Raw genomic sequence first — 21,209 nt, forward strand, 5'->3', positions numbered from 1 at the left:
GGAGAGGGGCTGGGGAGAGGGGCTGGGGCAGAGGGGCTGGGGGAGAGGGGGCTGGGTGAGAGGGGCTGGGGCAGAGGGGCTGGGGGAGAGGGGATGGGGGAGAGGGGCTGGGGCAGAGGGGCTGGGGGAGAGGGGCTGGGGGAGAGGGGCTGGGGCAGAGGGGCTGGGGAGAGGGGCTGGGGCAGAGGGGCTGGGGCAGAGGGGCTGGGGGAGAGGGGCTGGGGCAGAGGGGCTGGGGCAGAGGGGCTGGGGGAGAGGGGCGGGGGGAGAGGGGCTGGGGAGAGGGGCTGGGGCAGAGGGGCTGGGGCAGAGGGGCTGGGGGAGAGGGGCTGGGGCAGAGGGGCTAGGGCAGAGGGGCTGGGGGAGAGGGGCTGGGGCAGAGGGGCTGGGGGAGAGGGGCTGGGGGAGAGGGGCTGGGGGAGAGGGGCTGTTGGAGGAGGCAGACTGAGGACAAGCGAGGGGAGGACGAGCAGCAGGAGCAGAGGGTGCACCCCCTCCGCCCCTCCCACAGCGGGGAGGCGGGTCGCCCGCTCTTGGTCCCCACTCGCCTCCCTGGGGGTTCCTGGTGGAACTCCTTCACCTCTCCTGACCCTGGAGCCCAGGGAGGCAGCCCAGAGACCCTCCTCTGAGCATCCCCCACCCCCTCTCCCCACACCCCCACCCGTCCAGGCGGGTGCTGATTGGCTCTGGGGAGCTCGCTCCGCCAGCCCCGCCCTCGGCTCAGGCTGGAGGCAGGAGCCAGCGGTACACCCGCTGGAGCCCCCCTGAGGCTGCGGGCTCTGGCGGGTGCAGGTGCGGAGGGAGCAAGGACCACGGAGGGAGCGGAGAGGACACGGCCAGGGGAGGCGCAGGTCCCGCGTGGAGGAGGCGCCGTTCCCACAGCCCCGCTTGTGGAGCGGGACGCAGCCCCGCGGCCAGGAGACCGCCCAGGGCCCATGGAGCACACGCACGCCCACCTCGCCGCCAACAGCTCGTCCTGGTCCCCTGGCTCGGCCTGCGGCCTGGGCCTCCTGCCCGTGGTCTATTACAGCCTCCTGCTGTGCCTCGGCTTACCAGGTGAGGGGGTACCAGGTGAGGGGGGCGGAGCCCTAAGAGCGCGCGCCCTGCCCGGGACCAAGGCTGTCCACCTCCTCTGCGCCGCCCGTGGCCCCTCTGAGAAAGTTTAAGCCTAGAGGGCAACTGCGGACGTTGCGGGCGGGGCGGGGGGGAGGGGGCGGGCATGTGTGCGTTCCACCCGTGTGCGCGGCGGCTGCGTGGTTGTGGGTTGGAGGGTGCTGGTGAGTGTGTGTCCGTCTGACGGGACTGTGGTCCGCGAGGGGTCAGGGAGGGCGGCGTGTGCCTGACTGCACATCTGGACAGATGCTCCGCGGGTCTCCTTCTCCCGCCTGATACTGGGCAGTCTCCGCTGGGACGGAGGAAGGACTGCGCTCCCGCTGCACCCCGTAACAGGGCTGTCCCCAGCCAGGGGAGAGGGGGGGGCTCTGGGATCAAGCTCCGCCGGGGCAGGGGTGCAGAGACGCGGGCGCTGCCAAGGCGCCACCTAAGGTCGCAGTCTCCTTGAGGACCAACCTCACCCCTGGCTGTGTCACTTGATCCACCCGACAGCTCTGCGGGCAAACACCCCACATCCTAAGTGCGCTGGGAGTTTTGCTGAGCTCCTCAGAGAGCTGAGCTGGGAGGGTGCCTCTGAGGGTGGGGGTGGGGGCTCCTGGGCTCTGAGAGATGGCCCCACTTCCAGGTGGCAGAGTGCGGAAAGGCTCCCAGTGAGCACTTGCAAGAGATGGGAGAGAGCGAAGGGCAGGGAGAGGAGCATCCCTGTGCGGACTGGGATCCTAGCACCATTCCCGGCCTCCAGCACCCTGAGACCCAGGCTTGGGAGCTGTGTTTCTGAGAGCCCGCCTGAGGTTTCCATTCCAAACCTTCACCTGGGTAGCCAGGGCCCCGATGCGGTAGTGTAAATACCCCCCTGCCAAATTATGCAGGTGCCAGAAACCATAACTTTACTAAGGCTGCCTCCCCACGCCTCTCCCTGCCCAGCCAGCGACGAGGCTTTATTACTAACTGATGGCCCGTCCCCTGGGAGCTGCTTGGCCTCTGAGCCACCAGCCCCGCAGCCACAGCTGCAGGCACTGCCCTGGTCCTGCAGCGACCTGGAGCGGGTGGACTCGGCCAGCTTGCATCCTGCTCTGCTCTGCCCTCCTGGGCCCCCCGGAGCTCTCTCTGGGGAGTGGGTTTCTCAGGAGGTCGCTGACCTGGAGACGTGGCCGGTCTCTCTCCCCTGAGCCCTCACATCGGAGAGTGTCTCCCCAGCCCTCCCTGCTGACTGAGGCAGCCACTCTCACTGGCTTTTCTTCAGGGACAGAGTCATAGGGACAAGGAGAGGCTGGCCCAAGCAGGGGCATGCGGGTGGGGAGAACAGAGCGAGGGGAAGCTCAGACCTTCACACACCCCACACCTCACAGCCTAAACCCCATGTCAGCTGGGCCTGCCCCACCCACAGCATTGGCACCTACTTATGCCAGGCATGGCGCTAGGCATGGACTCAACAAGGCTGGGCCAGGGCTTGGAGACTTTAAGAGTGGGGGCAGGGAGGAGGGCCTTGGACTGAGATTAGAGAGTCAAGGGCAGTTATGTGTTTAAACACCCAACTAAGTGTTAGGATCACCCACTGTGTGCCAAAGGGACTCAGGGAGCCCTGGACAGCTCCTGGGTTCACAAGTTTAGGCTTGTGGTTCTAGAGACAGCGGTGGGTGCAGGGCCTGGCATTTTAGAGAAGAATGATTGACAGGCCGCTCGCATAAAGGTCATGGGCTGATGATGGTTGTTTTGTTAACTGTATTCGAGGTGGTTCAAGGTGAACTCCTTGTTGCTCTCTTAAAACCAAAAGGGCAGGCAAGTCTGCCTGGTGACTAAGATGCAGTTTGTAGAATGAAGCAGAACTGGTGTTAATTTGTGGCCTTTTGTATCCAGTGCCTCTGTCTCCACATCTGTCAACAGCTTTCTGAGGGTAGCTCCCCCTGGAACCGCAGTGAGAAGGGGCCAGGTGGACCAGGGAGGTGGCAGGAGTTGGGCACTGGGCTCAGGCCTGGCCCCTTCATTGCCGATGCCATGCTGCTGACCAGGAGGTTGTTGCTTGTGAGGAGGAGCAGCAGCTGGCCTGCAGCGAGCCAGAGAAAGGCCTGGCTCAGCACCTACTCCCAGTGCTGTGCTTGCTGCAGCCTCTGCCTCCCTCCCCATCCCCTACCCCCACCCCCATCCCAGCACCAGCAGTTAGCAAACACTCCTGCCCCACCCCGGACACCCCCCCACCCCACTCAGCTGGGTGTGAGGTAATAACCACGCGGGGCTTGGGAATATTGTTGAAAAGTGAGATTTTAATTGAATCCCTTTTCCTGGCAGAGGACTCAGCCTGACTGAGTTCTCACTGTGGTGGCCAGAGGTGTGGATGGGAGCAGGTGGGGGTGGGGAGTGGGGAGCGGCTGTGTGGCTGCGGGGAGGCAGTGACTAGGAGGAAGGGCCCACTTTTCCTACCACCTTCCTTCTCTCAATGAAGAGGAAGAGCTTGAGATGGGTCATGTGGTCTAGTCCCCTGCCTCCAGGAACTGCCCAGGCAGGTGCATTTAACAGGCTGATGTGGGTGCAGGGGGCTCTGATGTTGAAGTATGGACTGAGCTCTGCCACTTGAGAATTCCCAACTACTCTGTACCCTGATTTCCTCCCCCTGGAAAATCAAGGAACAGCCACCCACACAGGTAGTTGATATTATTGAGGTTACCTATGGAAGCCATTGCACCCAGCACCTTCATCACTGCCATGAAGTTCTCTGCACTAACTCAGCCTTAAGGCTGTGTGCTCAGTGTGAAGATTGCTGGCTCAGCTGTTCCTTAAACTCCATCCCTTTCCGCCTCCTTGTTAGGTAAGCCAGATGTTTCTAACTGTGAACACACATAGCAGAGCCCACCCGGAGCTGGGGACACTGGCTGGGCCGCTGGGATGAGACGTGCACAGCAGGAGGCAGTGCGGGCAGGAAAGGCAAGCCTGAGTGTCTGGGGGAGGGGGCAGTGAGCCCACCGGGAGGAGAGCAGCACCACATGAAACTCACTCAGAGGTAGTCTTTACCTTTAAGGGAGGCAAGGTGAGGAAGATGGTGGCCACCAAGCAGGTGGGAGTATTTCCAAACTGCCCAGTGAGGGCGTAGCACCTGCCTCAGGCTGTGAGATGGAAGCAGTGACTGCCTGGCCTGGGAGGCAGTCAGTGCTTTGGCACACGGTAGTCACGGTTGTTGTCAACCAGAGGTGGAAGAAGGTGACCAGAAAGCCAGACCGAGCCCTCCAGGTGTGTTCTCCTGCCCATTGTTCTCATGACCAGAAACATCTTCAGAGAAGATGAGGTAAACAGGGGTAAGAGGACAAAGCCCGGAGTTGGACCTGAGTGTGAGCCTGGCTCTGCGGCTTATTAATATAAGGGTGACCTTAGACAAGTGGCTTCCCCCGGTGCCTCACTGACCTCACTCGCAAAGTGCAGGTAAGTGTAGGCACACTTCAGAGGGCTCCTGGGAGGGCCCAATGGGCTAAGCATGTCACACCATGTCTGCACACAGCACCCATCCCTAAGCCGTTTTTTGTCATTTAGAGATTACTTCCTAGGCCCTGGCCCAGTGCTAAGTTGGTTGGAGTATTGTCCTGAACACCAAAAGGTTGCAGGTTTGATACCCGGTGTGGGTGCAAATGGGAGGCAGCCGATCAATGTTTCTCCCCCTCTCTCTTTTTCTCTCCCCCTTCATCTCTCTCTAAAATCATTAAAAAAACACACACACATATCCTTGGGTGAGAATTAAAAATATATATTTCAGGGAAAATTGACAACTTATTTTATGACACCAGCTTACCCTAAATCAAATCCAGACAAAGATATTACAAAAAACTACAGACCAATCTTCCTTATGAGCACAGACTTAAAATTCCTCAACAGGGTGTCAGCAAATTCAATCCAGGAATGTGTAAGGCAGGTAATACATCAAGACGAAGTGGGCTTTATCCCAGGCATGCAAGGCTGGTTCAGCATTGGAAAGTCATTCAATGTGAGTCACCATATTAATAAACTGAAAGAGGGAATCCACATGATCATCTCAATAGATGCAGAAAAAGTATTTGACAAAATTCAACCTTCATTTATAATAAAAACTTATCAAACTAGGAACAGAGATAGTACTTCTTTCTATTTGCAGATGATATCATTGGCTGGAGATGAGGAACAGGCTGCTTTTCTCATGCAGCTATGTGTGTCTGTGTCTGTGTGTATGTCTGTGTGTGTGTGTGTGTGTGTGTTCACTAAATAGGTAATGACATTCATATTATTAAAAAAATTAAAACTATAAATAGGCACACATTGTAATTTTAACTCTCCCATTTTTTTTACTCTCTGCAAAATGAGTACATTCTACACACAGTCCTACATATTGCTGTTGCACTTATAAACTAGAGGCCTGGTGCACAAAATCGTGCACCAAGGGGATCCCTAGGCCTGGCCTGTGGGATCAGGCCGAAACCGGCTCTCTGACATCCCTTGAGGGGTCCTGGATTGTGAGAGGGTGCAGGCCAGACCGAGGGACCCCACCAGTGCATGATCGGGCCAGGGAGGGATGCAGGAGGTTGGCTAGACAGGGAGGGACCACGGGAGGGCTCCAGGGCTCCAGGGCATGGGAGGGCTCCAGGGCATGTCCAGCCCATCTCGCTCAGTCCCAATCAGCCGAACTCCAGCAGCAACCTGCCGGTCAGAGCATCTGCCCCCTGGTGGTCAGTGCATGTCATAGAGACTGGTTGACAGGTTGACTGCTGCCCCCTGGTGGTCATTGCACATCATAGGGAGCGGTTGAGCAGCCTTAGCATATCATTAGCATATTATGCTTTGGTTGGTTGAACAGCCGACTGGTTGACCAGACACTTAGCATATTAGGCTTTATTATATAGGGTCATCCATACCAGTATCTATTAAGCTTTTTCTTTTTTTTTTATTTTTTTTTAAATATATTTTATTGATTTTTTACAGAGAGGAAGGGAGAGAGATAGAGAGTTAGAAACATCGATGAGAGAGAAACATCGATCAGCTGCCTCCAGCACATCTCCTACTGGGGATGTGCCCGCAACCCAGGTACATGCCCTTGACCGGAATCGAACCTGGGACCTTTCAGTCCGCGGGCCGACGCTCTATCCACTGAGCCAAACCGGTTTTGGCATTTTTCATTTTTTTATGATGCTGCATAGCATTCCATTGTATATTTGCACCCTAATTTATTTAATAGTTGCCCCTTTAAAAAGCACACGTGCATTCCAATTTGAGCCAGTCCGTACATGGAGCACGTCATACTCCTGTGTAACTGGCCTGGCCCTCTGTGCACGTTTGGCCTTCAGGTCACTGCTGTCATAGGTGAGAAGGAGCCCTGCATGAGCAGCCCTAGAGTCCAGGCGTGGCGCAGGTAATAACTCCCTGGGCACCCTGGGACAAGCCATTCTCGGTCCGTCTGTCCAAGGCCCAGGGGAGCCAGGCTGTGCTGTGCAGCCCAGTGGGAGACATGGCCCATGGGTGGGACACAGCACAGACCAGTGAAACAGCTACACTGGAGGCTGTTTGGGCTGCCTTGGGCCGGGGTCCAGAATACTCATTTTGTAACCCTTGCCCCTGCGCTTTCTAGAATGGCCCCCTGTATCAGTTCTGCTCTGTGAAACTGGATGTAAAATGCATTGCTGTGGAACTGGACAAACACGGATTTGAATCTTAAATCTTACTCTTGTTTGCAGTGTGACCACAGATGTGATACCCTGCCTCTCTGAAAACCAGTTTTCATGTGCAAGAAAGTGGGCAGGCCAGTTGGGCAGCTAAACAAGTGGTCTCTGGTGTCAGACGGCCTGGGGTCACACTGGCTCCCCTGCCTGCTAGTCTGTGACCTCAGGAAATTGCTCACCCTCTCTGGGCCCCCTCATCAGCAAGAGGGTATAACAATAACACCTCCCTCGCAGGCAGGGCTGTTTTAAAGGTTAAGTGAAGTTTTAAACATGCGTATCACCATTCTTGGCAAGTGTTTGCTCTCCTGTAGAGTAAGAGTTCAGTGACTGCCATTCACCTTCTGTGCCTCGCATTGCTGCTGTGCTGATTGGAATGAAGCACACGGAGGTGGAGACGAAGGTATCCTTTGCACATTGTAGGAGCCTAACAGATACTGGCTGCCATTGTTTTCTGGTCTGATGTGCCAGCGTGCTTGGGCCCTGCCAGTGCCCTGGAGCAATGCACTGCTTTCTGCAGCTTCTTTTCCTTAAATGCAGAACCCCACCCGAGGGCACGCCTGCTGGTGGGAGATGAGGAGAGAATGACCTGATGGACGAAGCAGTCAGTCCATGATGAACCCAGGGAATGTGTGGCCCTGAGAAAAACCATGGATATAACACCAGCCCAAACATGAACGTCTCCAGCTGGAGCTGCTGAGCAGTGACAAGCTCCAGCCACAGGGCCCTCTGCTGCAGCCTGGCAGGGGCAGAGAGGGAGTGGGAGAGAGCACAGGTCTGCCCTGGAAGCTCCTGGGAAGTTGAGGTTTGTGGGTGCTGCTGGCAGGGTGCTCGCCCTGCAGAGGCACAGGAAATGCTGGGTGGGGAGGATAGGGGTGCCTTGAATGCCGGGGGCAGTCAGATAGCGTGAATGAGCCAAGTAGCCCAGTTTTAGGAAATGTTTTGCCTTCCCAGAGAATCGCGCTTCCCTCCTGTTTTTCTGAAAACATGTGGCTCTTTTGCTCTCTCTCATTTTTTCCAGTGTTAGAGATGTTAGGTTAGGTGGCTCAGGAGGTGGCATAAGAAATAAAGAGTCCAGTGAATCAGAAAAGAAAGAAAGGAAAGGTTTACTTCTGCGTCCCCGGGGAGACCCATGTACCCCAAAAGACAGGGCAAGTGGATTCACACCAACAGGGAGGGGGGCACTTTTTTTATACTGCGGTTGGGTGAGGGGCAGGGACATGAGCTGAGGGATTCAGCTGAGAAAGTTTCAGCTGCAGGGGGTCAGCAGGGTATTCAGGAAGGAGTCAGTATCTGTGTGGGGGTCGGTGTTGATTCAGGGAGAAGTCAGTATCTGTGTCTGGAATGCTGATCTGCCAGAAATGCCAGGGGGAGTCTATTATGTCTGCATGTGTCCGATCCTGGGCTCTCTCCGACCTAACAAGAGACACATGTGCTAAAACACTGCACTTTCCTCTTAATAATTGCCAGCACTTACATAGCTCTTCCTAGATACTAGGGAGTCTTCAAAGCACTTTACATGATTCACTCATGTAACTCTCATGACAACCCTTTGGGGCATGTGTAATTGTTATGCCCATTTCTCCGATGAAAGCATTGAAACACTTACCCAAAGTCACACAGCTAGGAAAGTGACCGAGCAGCATTCCACCTGCATTATAAGAAAATGGCAGCAATGACAGCTGACTACTGGCATTCAGGCTGGGTGGAGAGGGAGCGGTGGAGACAATAGGGAGAGTGGGTACTGCTCGGCCTTCCAGCCAGTGGCCCAGTGTTGCCAAATTGTTCAGGAGAATTTAGAAATCTAGATTTTTATATGAAACTAGAGGCCCAGTACATGAAATTCGTGCACTCAGGGGGTCCCTCAGTCCGGCCTGCCCCCTCTCACAGTCCAGGAGCCCTCAGGGGAGCAGGCTTAAGCCAGTAGTTGGACATCCTTGGTGCTGCAGCGGAGGTGGGAGAGGCTCCCGCCACTGCCATTGTGTTAGCTGTGAGCCTGGCTTCTGACTGAGCAGTGTGTCCCCTGTGGGAATGCACTGACCACCAGGGGGCAGCTCCTGCATTGAGTGTGTGCCCCTGGTGGTTAGCAGGTATCATAGTGCCTGGTCATCCCACTGTTCGGTTGATTTGCATATTAGCCTTTTATTATATAGGATATTCCAATATTTTGATGTTAGCAACTAATTTAAAAGTTTAAAAAACACTAAGCAAGCCAGCACTGCATGAACCAAATCAAACATATATGCAGGCTTGATGTGGTCCAGTAGGTCAGCAATTCCACACTCCAGAATGGGTGAGGCTCCAAGAAGCACCAAAAGCCCTGGCAGGGGTGGCTCAGTGGGTAGAGTGTCAGCCAGCATGCTGAAGGGTCCCAGGTTCATTTCCAGTCAAGGGCATGTACCTTGGTTGCAGGCTCAATCCCTGGCCCCCTGTGTGGAAAGCAACCAATCAATGTGTCTCTTTCACATCAATGTTTCTCTCTATCCCTCTCCCTTCCACTCTCTCTAAAACCAATGTAAAAATGTCCTCAGGTGAGGATAAACAAAAAGAAAAGAAGAAGAAGAAGCACCAAGAATCACCCAGGAGATCTCAATGGGAGAAGAATAAAAACAAAAAGCTAGAGGGAGGAAAATCTAATAGATGGAAACCCAGAGAAATACATGCTGTCTAAGAGATGCATGCCGACTCAGGAAACCAGGGATCTGGTATAAACTGGAAGGAAAACTCCAAGAAATGCCATGGTTTGCATGCTGACATGCTTTGGAACACACACCTACCATTTTTTTAAACTTTTAACCTACCATGTTTTATGCTGAGAAGAGCTCTTGGAAGCTGGCAGGATGGTGGATTAGGATTATGCTCAGTGGCCCCTCCAGCCTTGTGGTTTCCTGTCGGTGGGGCTCTGGCAAGTTGCTTGAACCACTCTGAGCCTCAGTGGTCCTCTCTGGAAAATGGGTATGATAGTGCCTTCCTCACAGTGTTTATGGTAGACAAAATGGGATGGTCTGTGACTGGTACAGGGTCTGTCCTGCCACTCCATGGCTGCTGCTTTCTGATGAGTCTAAACACCTCATTTTACAAAAGGAACCCGACCTCACCCAGAGTCACAGAGCTCGGGATGCAGAGATGGAACCAACTCTGGCTTAGTTTGCTTTTCACAAATCCCCACTGCTAGTGGCCTCTAAGAGGAAGCAAAGTGATAGGAACACAAGAGAAATAACCAGAATGTTAGCACTTAGAGATCCTCTCCATGCCGGGGTTGTTGTTTCGTTGCTGGGTTATTTCGGGCGTACAGTGCTGCAGCATTAAGTCCCTTCCCAGTGTTCTCAGTCCTGCTCATTCCCTCACGGGAGTTTCCGCTTGGGGCTAGTGTGTCTTTAACACCTTTCATATGTGCTAACTTATCCTTCTGAATGGACACAGAGCAGGCAGCAGATCTAGGTGGAATTTAGTGTCACGGAAGCATTGTCAGGGTACTTACTTTTAAGGTGCCTCTTTTATAGCAGGGAGGTGGCGGAGCCATGCTTTCATGCTGAGCGATAGTGACCGCCAGCCACGTGGCCCTGGAGTGTGTGACACTTAGTTGGTGCAAGGGTGGAACCCGGGCTCACTTCATTTCACTGTAATCAGTTTACAATTAATATCTGATACTCGGTTCAGTTCTGTTATTGGAAAGTCACTGTATACTTGGGATAACTTGGATATATGAATCTACTCAGTGTATTCAATCTAAATGTATTCACTATACATTTATGACACCTGGACAGAGATCAGGGATTTCCAGGGAAAATTCAGCATCTATAGAGAGATATGCTGAGTGTAAAATACCCACCAGATTTTAGACATTTAGTATGAATAAGAAGCTAAATATCTCATTAATAATTTACTTGGATTACATTTTAGATGAACATGATTAAATAAAATATATCATTAAAATTTATTTCACCTGTGTGTGTGTGTGTGTGTGTGTGTGTGTGTGTGTGTGTGTGTGTTTTAATGTAGCCACAAGAAAAATGGAAATTTCTTTTGTGGCTCACATTATTTTAGATTGGGCAGCAATATGACACAAAGTGTAAATTCAAGAAAAAAAGGCCAATCACTTTAAAACAATACAAGTAAATAATAGTACAGGGGACACAAGAATATAGCAAAAATCATATGTTGGTGGTCCAGTCTCTAAAATCTGGGTAACACTGCTCTAGTACAGTGGTCTCGAAGAGGAAACTGAGGACCAGAGAGGGTGAGGACGTTCCCCAAGGTTACAGATCCAGGGATGGCCTTGACTCTAAGTCTTCCAGTTCCAAATTCAGTGTGCTTTGGACATTGCAGCAGGATAACCCTGGCATTCCCACTCCTAAGGGAAATATAAAGAAGGTATGGGTGGGTATGGCAAGGGCATGGCACTTGGTCCCAGTGGGATTCAAAGGCAGGGAACTCCTTTGCTTTTCTATGAAATGAAACAGAAAAAAATGAATTTGACTTATCTTGAGTAAAGGTGATGACTAACTGAACAACAATGAGAGAACACAAGGACTTTTAACCCAAATGTATGTTTTCATTTTGCCCCATGGTAAAGAAGATGAGAGCACAATTAGACTTCATCTGCATTCATTGATTCACTTATTCATCTATCCATTTATCCGTCCATCCATCCACCCATCTACACATCCTTCCATCCATCCATCCATCCATTCATCTACTCATCCATCCATCTATCCATCTACCCATCCATCCACCAATCCATCCATTCACCTATCCATTCATCTACCTACACATCCATCCATCCATCCATCCACCCATCCATCCATCTACCCATCTACCCACTCATCCACCATCCATCCATCATCCATCCACCCACCCACACACCCATCCATCCATCCATCCATCCATCCATCCATCCATCTATCCACCCACCCACTCATCACCATCCATCCATCCATCCATCTATCCATCCACCCACTCATCACCATCCATCCATCCATCCACCCACCCACCCACTCATCACCATCCATCCATCCACCCACCTACCCACTCATCACCGTCCATACACCCACCCACCCATTCACCACCATCCATCCACCCACCCACCCACACACCCATCCATCCATCCATCCATCCATCCATCCATCTATCCACCCACCCACTCATCACCATCCATCCATCCATCCATCTATCCATCCACCCACTCATCACCATCCATCCATCCATCCACCCACCCACCCACTCATCACCATCCATCCATCCATCCACCCACCTACCCACTCATCACCGTCCATACACCCACCCACCCATTCACCACCATCCATCCACCCACCCACCCACACACCCATCCATCCATCCATCCATCTATCCATCCACCCACTCATCACCATCCATCCATCCATCCACCCACCCACCCACTCATCACCATCCATCCATCCATCCATCCATCTATCTATCCACTCACTCATCACCATCCATCCATCCATCCACCCACCCACCCACTCATCACCATCCATCCATCCACCCACCTACCCACTCATCACCGTCCATACACCCACCCACCCATTCACCACCATCCATCCACCCACCCACCCACACACCCATCCATCCATCCATCCATCCATCTATCCATCCACCCACTCATCACCATCCATCCATCCTCCCACCCACACACCCATCCATCCATCAGTCCATCCACCCACCCACCCACTCATCACCATCCATCCATCCATCCACCCACCCACCCACTCACCCGTGTTCAGAGGAACATTCATTTGTCCTCTGAACAACTGAAACCTGAATGCTGAGGAAGGAGTCATGAAGGAAGAGGGCAAAGGGGGTAGACTGTGCAATGGTCCTGGAAGGGGGTCTGTTGCAGGAGTCTGGAGTGCCAAGGTGGGGTGGGACCGGGCAGAACATGGTGTGAGATGCAAGAAGAGAGAAACAGGAAGCCAGGACTTAATAGAAACTGCACAAATGGACCCTGACCTGGGACCACACATGCTACAGTGAGAGGACTGATGTGTCCACCAGTCACCTCTTTTCCTTCTCGCTGGCTAACATATTTGGAAGCCAGTTCAGCTGGGGGTTTCGCTTTTCTGCCACAGGCATTTATCATTTTCAGCTTAAATGCAGAGCAAACTAGCAGCCGCATTGAAGGGACTCTACAGAGACACACACAGAGACATGCACAAGCACCTCCCACGTCAAAGGCATAACACGACTTGGTTATTTTATGCTGGCTGCAGCCCTTTGCTTTTAGCATTCCTGGCCTCACCCAGAGCTGCCAACAAGAACCATCATCTGCCTTTTGAAGAACAATCAGCGGCTTCCCTGGAAGGTGGCAGAATGGAGCAGCAATTGGAGAGAGGACTCAGCAGGGGCTGGTGCTGTGAGCGGGTGGGGTGGGCCCACGCTCCTAACCCTACAGAGTGAATAACCAACCTTGCTCACCCTCCCCACCCAGGACCCTTCCTGATCACAGGCACGACTTCCCCCAGCTGGAGGGCACCAGGGGAGTGACACTAGCTTAGGAAGTGGGCTCACCTGCCCTGGACCTGAGTCCTAGGCCTGCAGCTGTGCTCCTTGGCAGGTTTTGAACAAGTGCTTTCCCTTTCTTTGAGCCTCAGTTTTCTCATCTGGGAATGGGGATGAGAATGTCAACTTTTTTCACTTAGCACACTTACCATAGTTCCTCGTTATCTGCAGCTTTACTTTCTACCTTTTCTGTTACCAAAAGTCAACTACAGCCTGAAATATTAAATAGAAAGTTCCAAAGCTAAACAACAAGTTTTACATCTTAGCTGTCTGAGTAGTGTGGTGCAATCTCGTGCAGTCTTGCTCCTTCCCGCCCCCACGCCCCACCCCCGGAAGCGACTCATCCCTTTGCTCCACATCCCCATGCTGTGATCACACCCTGTCCACCAGTCACTTAGTAGCCATCACAGTATCGCAGTACTTGTTCAAGTCACTGTTGTTTTCCTTAATAATGCCACAGTCACATAACTTTTATTAGAAATGTATTGTGGCAATTTTTTATTTTATTATTGTTCATCTCTTCCCTTGTCTAACATAAATTAAGCTCTATCATAGGTGTGCGTGTACATGAGGGACACCGTCTATGTGAGGTGCAGTACCACTCACTGCCTCAGGAGCCCACTGGGTCCTGGAACGTCTCCCCTGTGGGCAAGGGCTGCTGTGTGGAACTCCTACTCTATGCCAGCCCTGTTTTAGGCACCAGAAGAGCAAAGGAGAAGGCAAAAGGCCATGCTCAGGCGTACATCCCCCCAGGGAGATGAGTGTAGCAGTAAACAAATGTACACACACCATTGTAGACCCTGAAATGTGCCATGGGGGTGAGGAAACTGGTGAGGCGGGAGAGAGCTGCCTTAGACAGGTGGTCAGGAAGGGCTTCCAAGAGCTGGTGTGGGAGTGGAGAAGAGGACAGTGAGAAGGAGCCAGCCTTGGGGAAGGGCGGGCCAGGCTGGGGGACCAGCCAGGGGAAAGCCAGGAGGGGGACGAGCGGCACAAAGGGGGGCCAGTGTGGCTGGGATGCATGGGCCAGAGGGAGCGGTGGGAGGGGGGAGGCGGGTTGGACTGTGGGGGCCTTTGGTCCCTGGTGAGGAACCTGGAATTTATAGTAGCCTCCCTATCTGTGGGTTCCCTGTCTGCAGATTCAACCAACCACAGATGGAAAATACTTGAAAAGAGAAATCCTGACAAGTGATTCCCTAAGCAACCTGGTATAACAGCTATTGGCATTCTTTCTGGCAGTAAATAATCTAGAGAGGATTTAAAGTGCTCAGAGGATGTGTAGTCATATGCAAATGCTACATTTTTTTTTATAGAAGGGATGTGAGCACCCAGGATATTGGTATCGGGGTCCTGGAGCCATCCTCTGAGGATACTCTGCATGTTGCATAGGACACAGGAGCCCTTTGAGCAGATGGCACGATCTAATTTGAGTTTTCAGAGGTCTCCTGGCTGTTGTGGAAGGAATAGGTGGCACATGGTAAGAGGGAGGCGGCAGGAAGGGAAGGCGGTGGCTGCAGTGGGAGCGCTGGGCTCTGGCAGGAGTGAGTGAACCACACCTCGAGGGTGCCCAACACAGTGGCGCACAGTGGGAGTGCGGGTCAAGGTCTTGGCCACAGCCCCTCACACCCTGTTCCTACCTCATCCAGCCCAGCCTCAGTCTCCAAGTAAAACAGACAGTAAGGGAAGTGAATAAAGTAGTAATGATGGTGCCTAGCTTGCCAGGGCCCTGGAATATGTCATGGGGAGCCCTCATCTTGGAGGGGGTGGTGGGCAGGCCTTGGTCCTGTCCAGCTGAGTGCAAGAGCCCTGGACAGAGAGAAAGCAAGTGCCTGGCCAGGAGGAGCACAGGTCCTTCAGCACGTCGTTTGGCACATGAGTGGGACTGTGTCCTCGCCGGCGTGTGGAGGGATGAGTCACTGTGATGCATGCAGTCCAGGGACCCAGAGCCCAGCAGGAAGAGGGGGAAGGCCCAAGACTGAGGTGGAGACTCTCAGGGAATCCTGCAAACCGGGATCTCCTCAGAGTGCATCTCTGGCTGAAGAAGGTGGCTCTGGGAAATGAGAGAACTGTTTTTTCTTAATCGCTGTCATCATCACTGAATGACTCCCTGGAAGTGTTGATCAGAGGCATACTGGTTCACATCCTGCTCAGCGCCCTCATCTAACTTCCGGAAGAGGCCTGGGCTGGGGTCTGAGCCAGCCAGCAGCCACCTGCCAGCTTGCTTTCCGAACATGAGAGAAGCCTACCTTCTTCAAAAGCAGTGCCTCTCCAGTTAACATTCAGAGGCAGGCTCACACAAAGCCGGGCGACTGGGAACTCCTGACGTCTGTACAGCAGACCTCCCTGGCCAGCTGTGTGCTGCCCAAGTCACCAGTCCCCACCTCTCCCCCTGGGTCCCCACCACAAAAACTTTGCCTTATACCTGGCCTGCCTTTCTCACTTGTGCCCCTGCCTTGCCCTTATAAAATGTTGACTTTACTGTGTGAATGCCTTTTCAGATTTGACTGCGTGCACAACACACACACACACACACACACACACACACACACATTTCCACGAACACTTTCAGCCTCATCTCCTCTTTTCAGTCACTCTAAATGCTGTCCTGCAAGAAGGGAAGTTGGCAAGACCTTGATTTGAGCTCCACCTGGACTTGCTAGCTGCATGTAATTAACTTCTCAAACTTCTATTTCCGTATCTGTACTTGAGGACAAGAGGGCCTGCCTGGGTGAAGGGAATGCATAGACAGTGCCCACAGAGTGCATGTGCTCAGAAGCTTTATTCTTAAGACTGACAAGGACCTCCTAGCAGGTCCCTGCCTGGGCTTTCTAGGCTCACTAAGGACAAGGCTCCGTGTCCTGAGGCCCCGTGTTATGCCGGGCCCTAGGGGACAGCCCTGGGGAAAAGACAAAGGTGCCCAGGAAGTGGTCCTTGCTCTTACAGCACTCACACTCTAGCTAGTTTCTTGTAGACAGAATATATATGGGTAATGCTTTCTTATTCATTCAGTACTCTATGTCTTTCAATTGGAGCATTTAATCCATTTACATTTAAGGTTATTATTGATAGGTACTTGTTTGTTGCCATATTTATTCTTTATGACTGGGTTCTTGTCTTTCTTTCTATTTCTTCTTTTTACAACAGTCCCTTTTGCATTTTTTGCAGTTCTGGTTTGGTGGCAATAAATTATTTTAGCCTGTTTTTTGTCTGTGAAGCTCTTGATTTCACCTTTGATTTTGAGTGATAGCTTGCTGGATCGAGTAGTCTTGGGTTCCATCCCTTTAGCCAGACTCATCAGGAAACAGAGAGAGGACCGAAATAAGCAAAATCAGAAACAAAAGAGGTGAAGTAACAGTTGATCCCACAGAAATATAAAGGACTGTAAAAAAAAAAAATACTATGAATAGCTACACTCCAACAAGCTGGACAACCTGGATGACATGGACATATTCCTAGAAAAATACAATCTTTCAAAAACTCAATCAAGAATAATCAGAAAACCTGAAGAGGCCAATAACTACTGAGGAAATAGAAGCAATAATCAAAAAAACTCCCAGCAAGCAAAAGCCCTGGTCAATGCCTTCACAGGAGAGTTTTATCAAACATTCAAAGAAGAACTAATACCTGTCCCCCCAAAACATTCCAAAAACTCCAAGAGGAAGGCACACTTACAAGCTCTTCTTATTAGGCCAGCATTAGCCTAATTTCAAAACCAGATGAAGACACTACAAAGACAGAATTACAGGTCATAGATGCTAAAATCCTCAACAAAATATTAGCAAATTGGATCTAGCAGTGCATTTTAAAGATCATACACACCATGAGCAAGTGGGATTTATTCTGGGGATGCAAGGATGATACAATATTTCCAGATCAATAAATGTAATATATCATATAAACAAGTTGGAAGACAAAAATCGCAAGATCATATCAATTGATGCAGAAAAAGCATCAAAATCCAACAGCCTTTTTGATAAAAACTCTTAACAAAATGGGAATAGAGGGATCATACTACAACTTAATAAAGGCCATATATGACAAACCTACAGCCTACATCATACTCAATGGGTAAAAACTAAAACCAATTCTCTTAAGACCAGGAACAGCATAGGGATGTCCATTTCACCACTCTTACTCAACATAGTACTGGAGTATTATCCTCAGTGACCAGATAAGAAGGAAAAATAAAAGGCATCCAAATTGGAAAGCAGGAAGTAAAACCGTCACTATTTGCAGATGGCATGATATTGTACGTAGAAAACCCTAAAGACTCCAAAAAATGAATTCGGCAACATAGCAGGATACAAAATCAACACCAAGAAATCTATGGCATTTTTATATACCAACTAGAGGCCCAGCATGCACAAAATCATGAGCGAGTAGCTTGCTTCCACCTGCCTGAGCTGGCTGCCCCACCCACCCTGCCCTCGCGGGAGCTGCTGCTCATTTGGTCGTGATGCTGTAAAGCGTCACGACCACATGCCTTTTATGATATAGATAATGAACTAACTGAAAAAACAATCCCATTACCATTGCAAAAAAAAATATTAAGATATTTAGGAATAACATTAACCCAGCAGGTAAAAGATCTGTACTCTGAAAACTACAGGATGTTTAAAAAAGAGGTAGAGAAAGATATAAACAAGTGAAAGAAAACACCATGTTCATGGATTGGTGGAATCAACATCATTAAAATGTCCATATTATCCAAGGCAACCTACAGATTCAATGCAATCCCCATTAAAATACCAACAGCACAGTTCACAGACCTAGAACAAACTCTCCAAAAATTTATATGGAACCAAAAAAGACCCAAATAGCCACAGCAATCCTGAGAAAGAAGAACAAAGTTGGAAGGGTCACAATACCAGATTTCAAGTTATACTACAAAGCCACTGTAATCAAAGCAGCCTGGTACTGGCACAAGCACAGGCATATAGATCAATGGAACAGAACAGGGAACTCAGAAATGAACCCAAGCCGTTATGCTCAATTAATATTTGACAAAGGAGGCAAGAGCATACAATGAAGTCAAGACAGCCTCTTCAATAAATGGCGTTGGAATAATTGGACAGCTACATGTAAAAAAATGAAACTAGTCCACCAACTTACACCATACACAAGAATAAACTCAAAATGGATAAAAGACTTAAATTTAAGTCATGAAACCATAAAAATCTTAGAAGAATTATAGGCAGCAAAATCTCAGACATTTCCCATAGCAATATGTTTACCATTTACCGATACATCTCCTTGGGCAAAGGAAACTAAGGAGGAAATAAATAAACGGGACCACATCAAAATAAAAGCTTCTGCACAGCAAAAGAAACCATCAATAAAATAAGAAGAAAGCCCCCAGCATGAGAGAACATATTTGCCAATGTTACCTCTGATAAGAGTTTTATCTCCAACATTTATAGGGAACTCATACACTTAACAAAAGGAAGATAAACAATCTAATTAAAAATGGACAAAGAACCTAAATAGACATTTCTCTGAAGTGGACATACAGAAGGCCAAGAGACATGAAAAATGCTCAAAGTCACTAATCATCAGAGAGAGACTAATTAAAATGACAATGAGGTATTACCTCACTCCTGTCAGAATGGCTACCACTAACAAAGGACAAGCGCTGGCGAGGATGTGGAGAAAAGGGAGCCCTCCCTCGTGCACTGCTGGTGGGAATGCAGACTGGTGCAGCCATTGTGGAAAACAGTACGAAGTTTCCTCAAGTAATTAAATATGGAACTGCCATTTGACCTAGTGAACCCACTTCTAGGACTATATCCTAAGAAACCTGAAACACCAGTCAGAAAGAAAGTATGCACCCCTGTGTTCATAGCAGCACAATTTACAATAGCTAAGATTTGGAAACAGCCCAAGTGTCTATCAGCAGATGAATGGATATAAAAGCTGTGGTATATTTATACCAAAAAATGTTATGTAGCAGTAAAAAAGATAGATCTTGTACCCTTTGAGACAACATGGAGGGACCTGGAGACTATTATGTTAAGCGAAATAAGCCAGTCAGAGAAAGACAAGTATCACATGATCTCACTCATATATGGAATATAATGAACAAATAAACTGACAAACAAAATAGATCCAGAGACATAGAACCATGAACAGTCAGAAGAATTTCAGAGAGAAGGCGGGGGTGGGGTGAGAAGGGGAGAGATCAACCAGGGAATGTATATGCATATATGTATAGCCCATGGACACAAAACTTGGGATGGGCAGGTGTGAGGAGGAGTGGGTCAGTGTGGGGGGAAGGGGAACATATGTAATACTTTCAACAATAAAGAAAATCTTTTTAAAGAACAACATTTAAAATTTTTATTTTTAAGCGAGGATAGGCAGGTGAATTCTCTTTCCTCCTCACACCTCACCTACAAAATGAAAATTTAGTTGCCTCTTTTTTTAAGTAGCATTTTGTGATGAAACAATTCCCCTGAAAATATCTGTGATTTTCCAAGGTTCCCTTTTCAGCCATAACTTGGCTCCCTTTCAGCTAAGTGCTCAGAATGCGGTTTAGATAGTGAATGTTTACTGACCACCTATTACATGCCAGGCTCTATTCCTAATGCTTTAAAGGCTCTGTCATTACAGACATTAATATTAATGTAGTGCTGGCCAGTATGTAAAGTGAATGAAAATGTCCAAAGGACTGTCTCATCATCACAAAGCTGGAGCCTGGCTGGGTTAGATGCTTTCCCAAGTTACTGCTGGTTGCAGGGCTGAAAACCCAAACCCAGGGCTAGGGTTGCACTGAATATACAAAGTTGTCAAAGCATGGATGGCCCCACATCGGAGCCACCCCCTGAATCCTGCTGGGACTATGAATCATACATTCATTTGCAAATCGTGTGCTAGCTACTGACAAAGACAAATAATGCAGGTTCCTGCCCTCAGCAGGATGCCCTCCAGCATCTAGCCTAGCTGGAGAAATGAAGGCGCAGACTGCTTTGATGTGAAGGTCCATGGGAGTGCTCTCAGAGGAGGCCCCAACCACAGGACAAGGAGGAAGGCCTGGGTCCCAGCCCTGCCCAGGAGGCAGGACTGTGGGTGCAGTGAGAGCTGTCAGATGGGACTTTGTGCCTCACTGTCTGGCACTCACCTTCCTCTTTCTGGGAGCCGATATGCCATGTGCTCAGATCACACGTCCATTTCTCCATCATACGCACGCACTGAGCGTCTCCTGGGCATCAAGACCAGGGACAAAAGGGACGAATACATGTGCTTCGACATATGTACTGTCAAGTGGGAAAAACAAGTAAAGTGAAAAGTATTATTTGTACCATGTGAAATTGTCAATAGTTGGCCACTTCTTACCTTTCAAATGTCCATTTATGTGGTTCAATATTTTACCTTGTAGTGTAATAATCTGCTGTCCTGAAGAAAAGCTTGGGGTGATATGGGAGCCCCAAAGCAGGGGCCCAATGCAGCATCCACGCCTCCTCACCCCGTCCCGCACACAGCAGCATCCCTGGATAGCACAACTGCTGGTAGAAACTACTAATGGTCATTTACCAAAATTATAACTAACTCCTTGAGCGCTTGCATCCTGTTGGGCACTGTTTCAAGCACTTTTCATAAATTAACTTAATCCTTCTAACCCCATGAAACGGGTGCTGTTATTACCCCATTCTATAGATGAGCACATTGAGGAACATGGTTAAGTGGTCATGTGGCTCAAGGTCAGGCTTCTGACCCCCACGTCAGGACCCGGAGCCTATGCTCCCACCTGCTCAGTAGTGCTTTGCTGGGGACACTAGCCCCAAGACCACACAGGTGGGCATTTTCATTAAAGCCCTGCCTCTTGCTGTGAAGTGGAGATGTATGAGACAGCCACCCTCAGGGGAGGGAATCGCAAAGGCTGCCCATGGGGGGGGGGGGGGGTATGGAGTGGGGGAG

The 21,209-nt window shown here is 50.3% G+C and overlaps 1 protein-coding gene across 1 annotated transcript in view; it reads left to right on the forward strand.

The window, feature by feature from the left end:
• Positions 1-810: 810 nt before the first annotated feature.
• GPR139 (G protein-coupled receptor 139) overlaps positions 811-21,209 on the forward strand; it is a 36,928-nt gene continuing 16,529 nt past the window's right edge. The window contains exon 1 of the mRNA XM_036310221.1: positions 811-1,056. Within this exon, the coding sequence (XP_036166114.1) occupies positions 936-1,056 (121 nt within the window). The 5' untranslated portion in view covers positions 811-935. The remainder of the gene's footprint in view (positions 1,057-21,209) is intronic.

The sequence above is a fragment of the Myotis myotis genome, unplaced genomic scaffold, assembly GCF_014108235.1.
Source record: "Myotis myotis isolate mMyoMyo1 unplaced genomic scaffold, mMyoMyo1.p scaffold_m19_p_5, whole genome shotgun sequence".
In the NCBI taxonomy this organism is placed as follows: Eukaryota; Metazoa; Chordata; class Mammalia; order Chiroptera; family Vespertilionidae; genus Myotis; species Myotis myotis.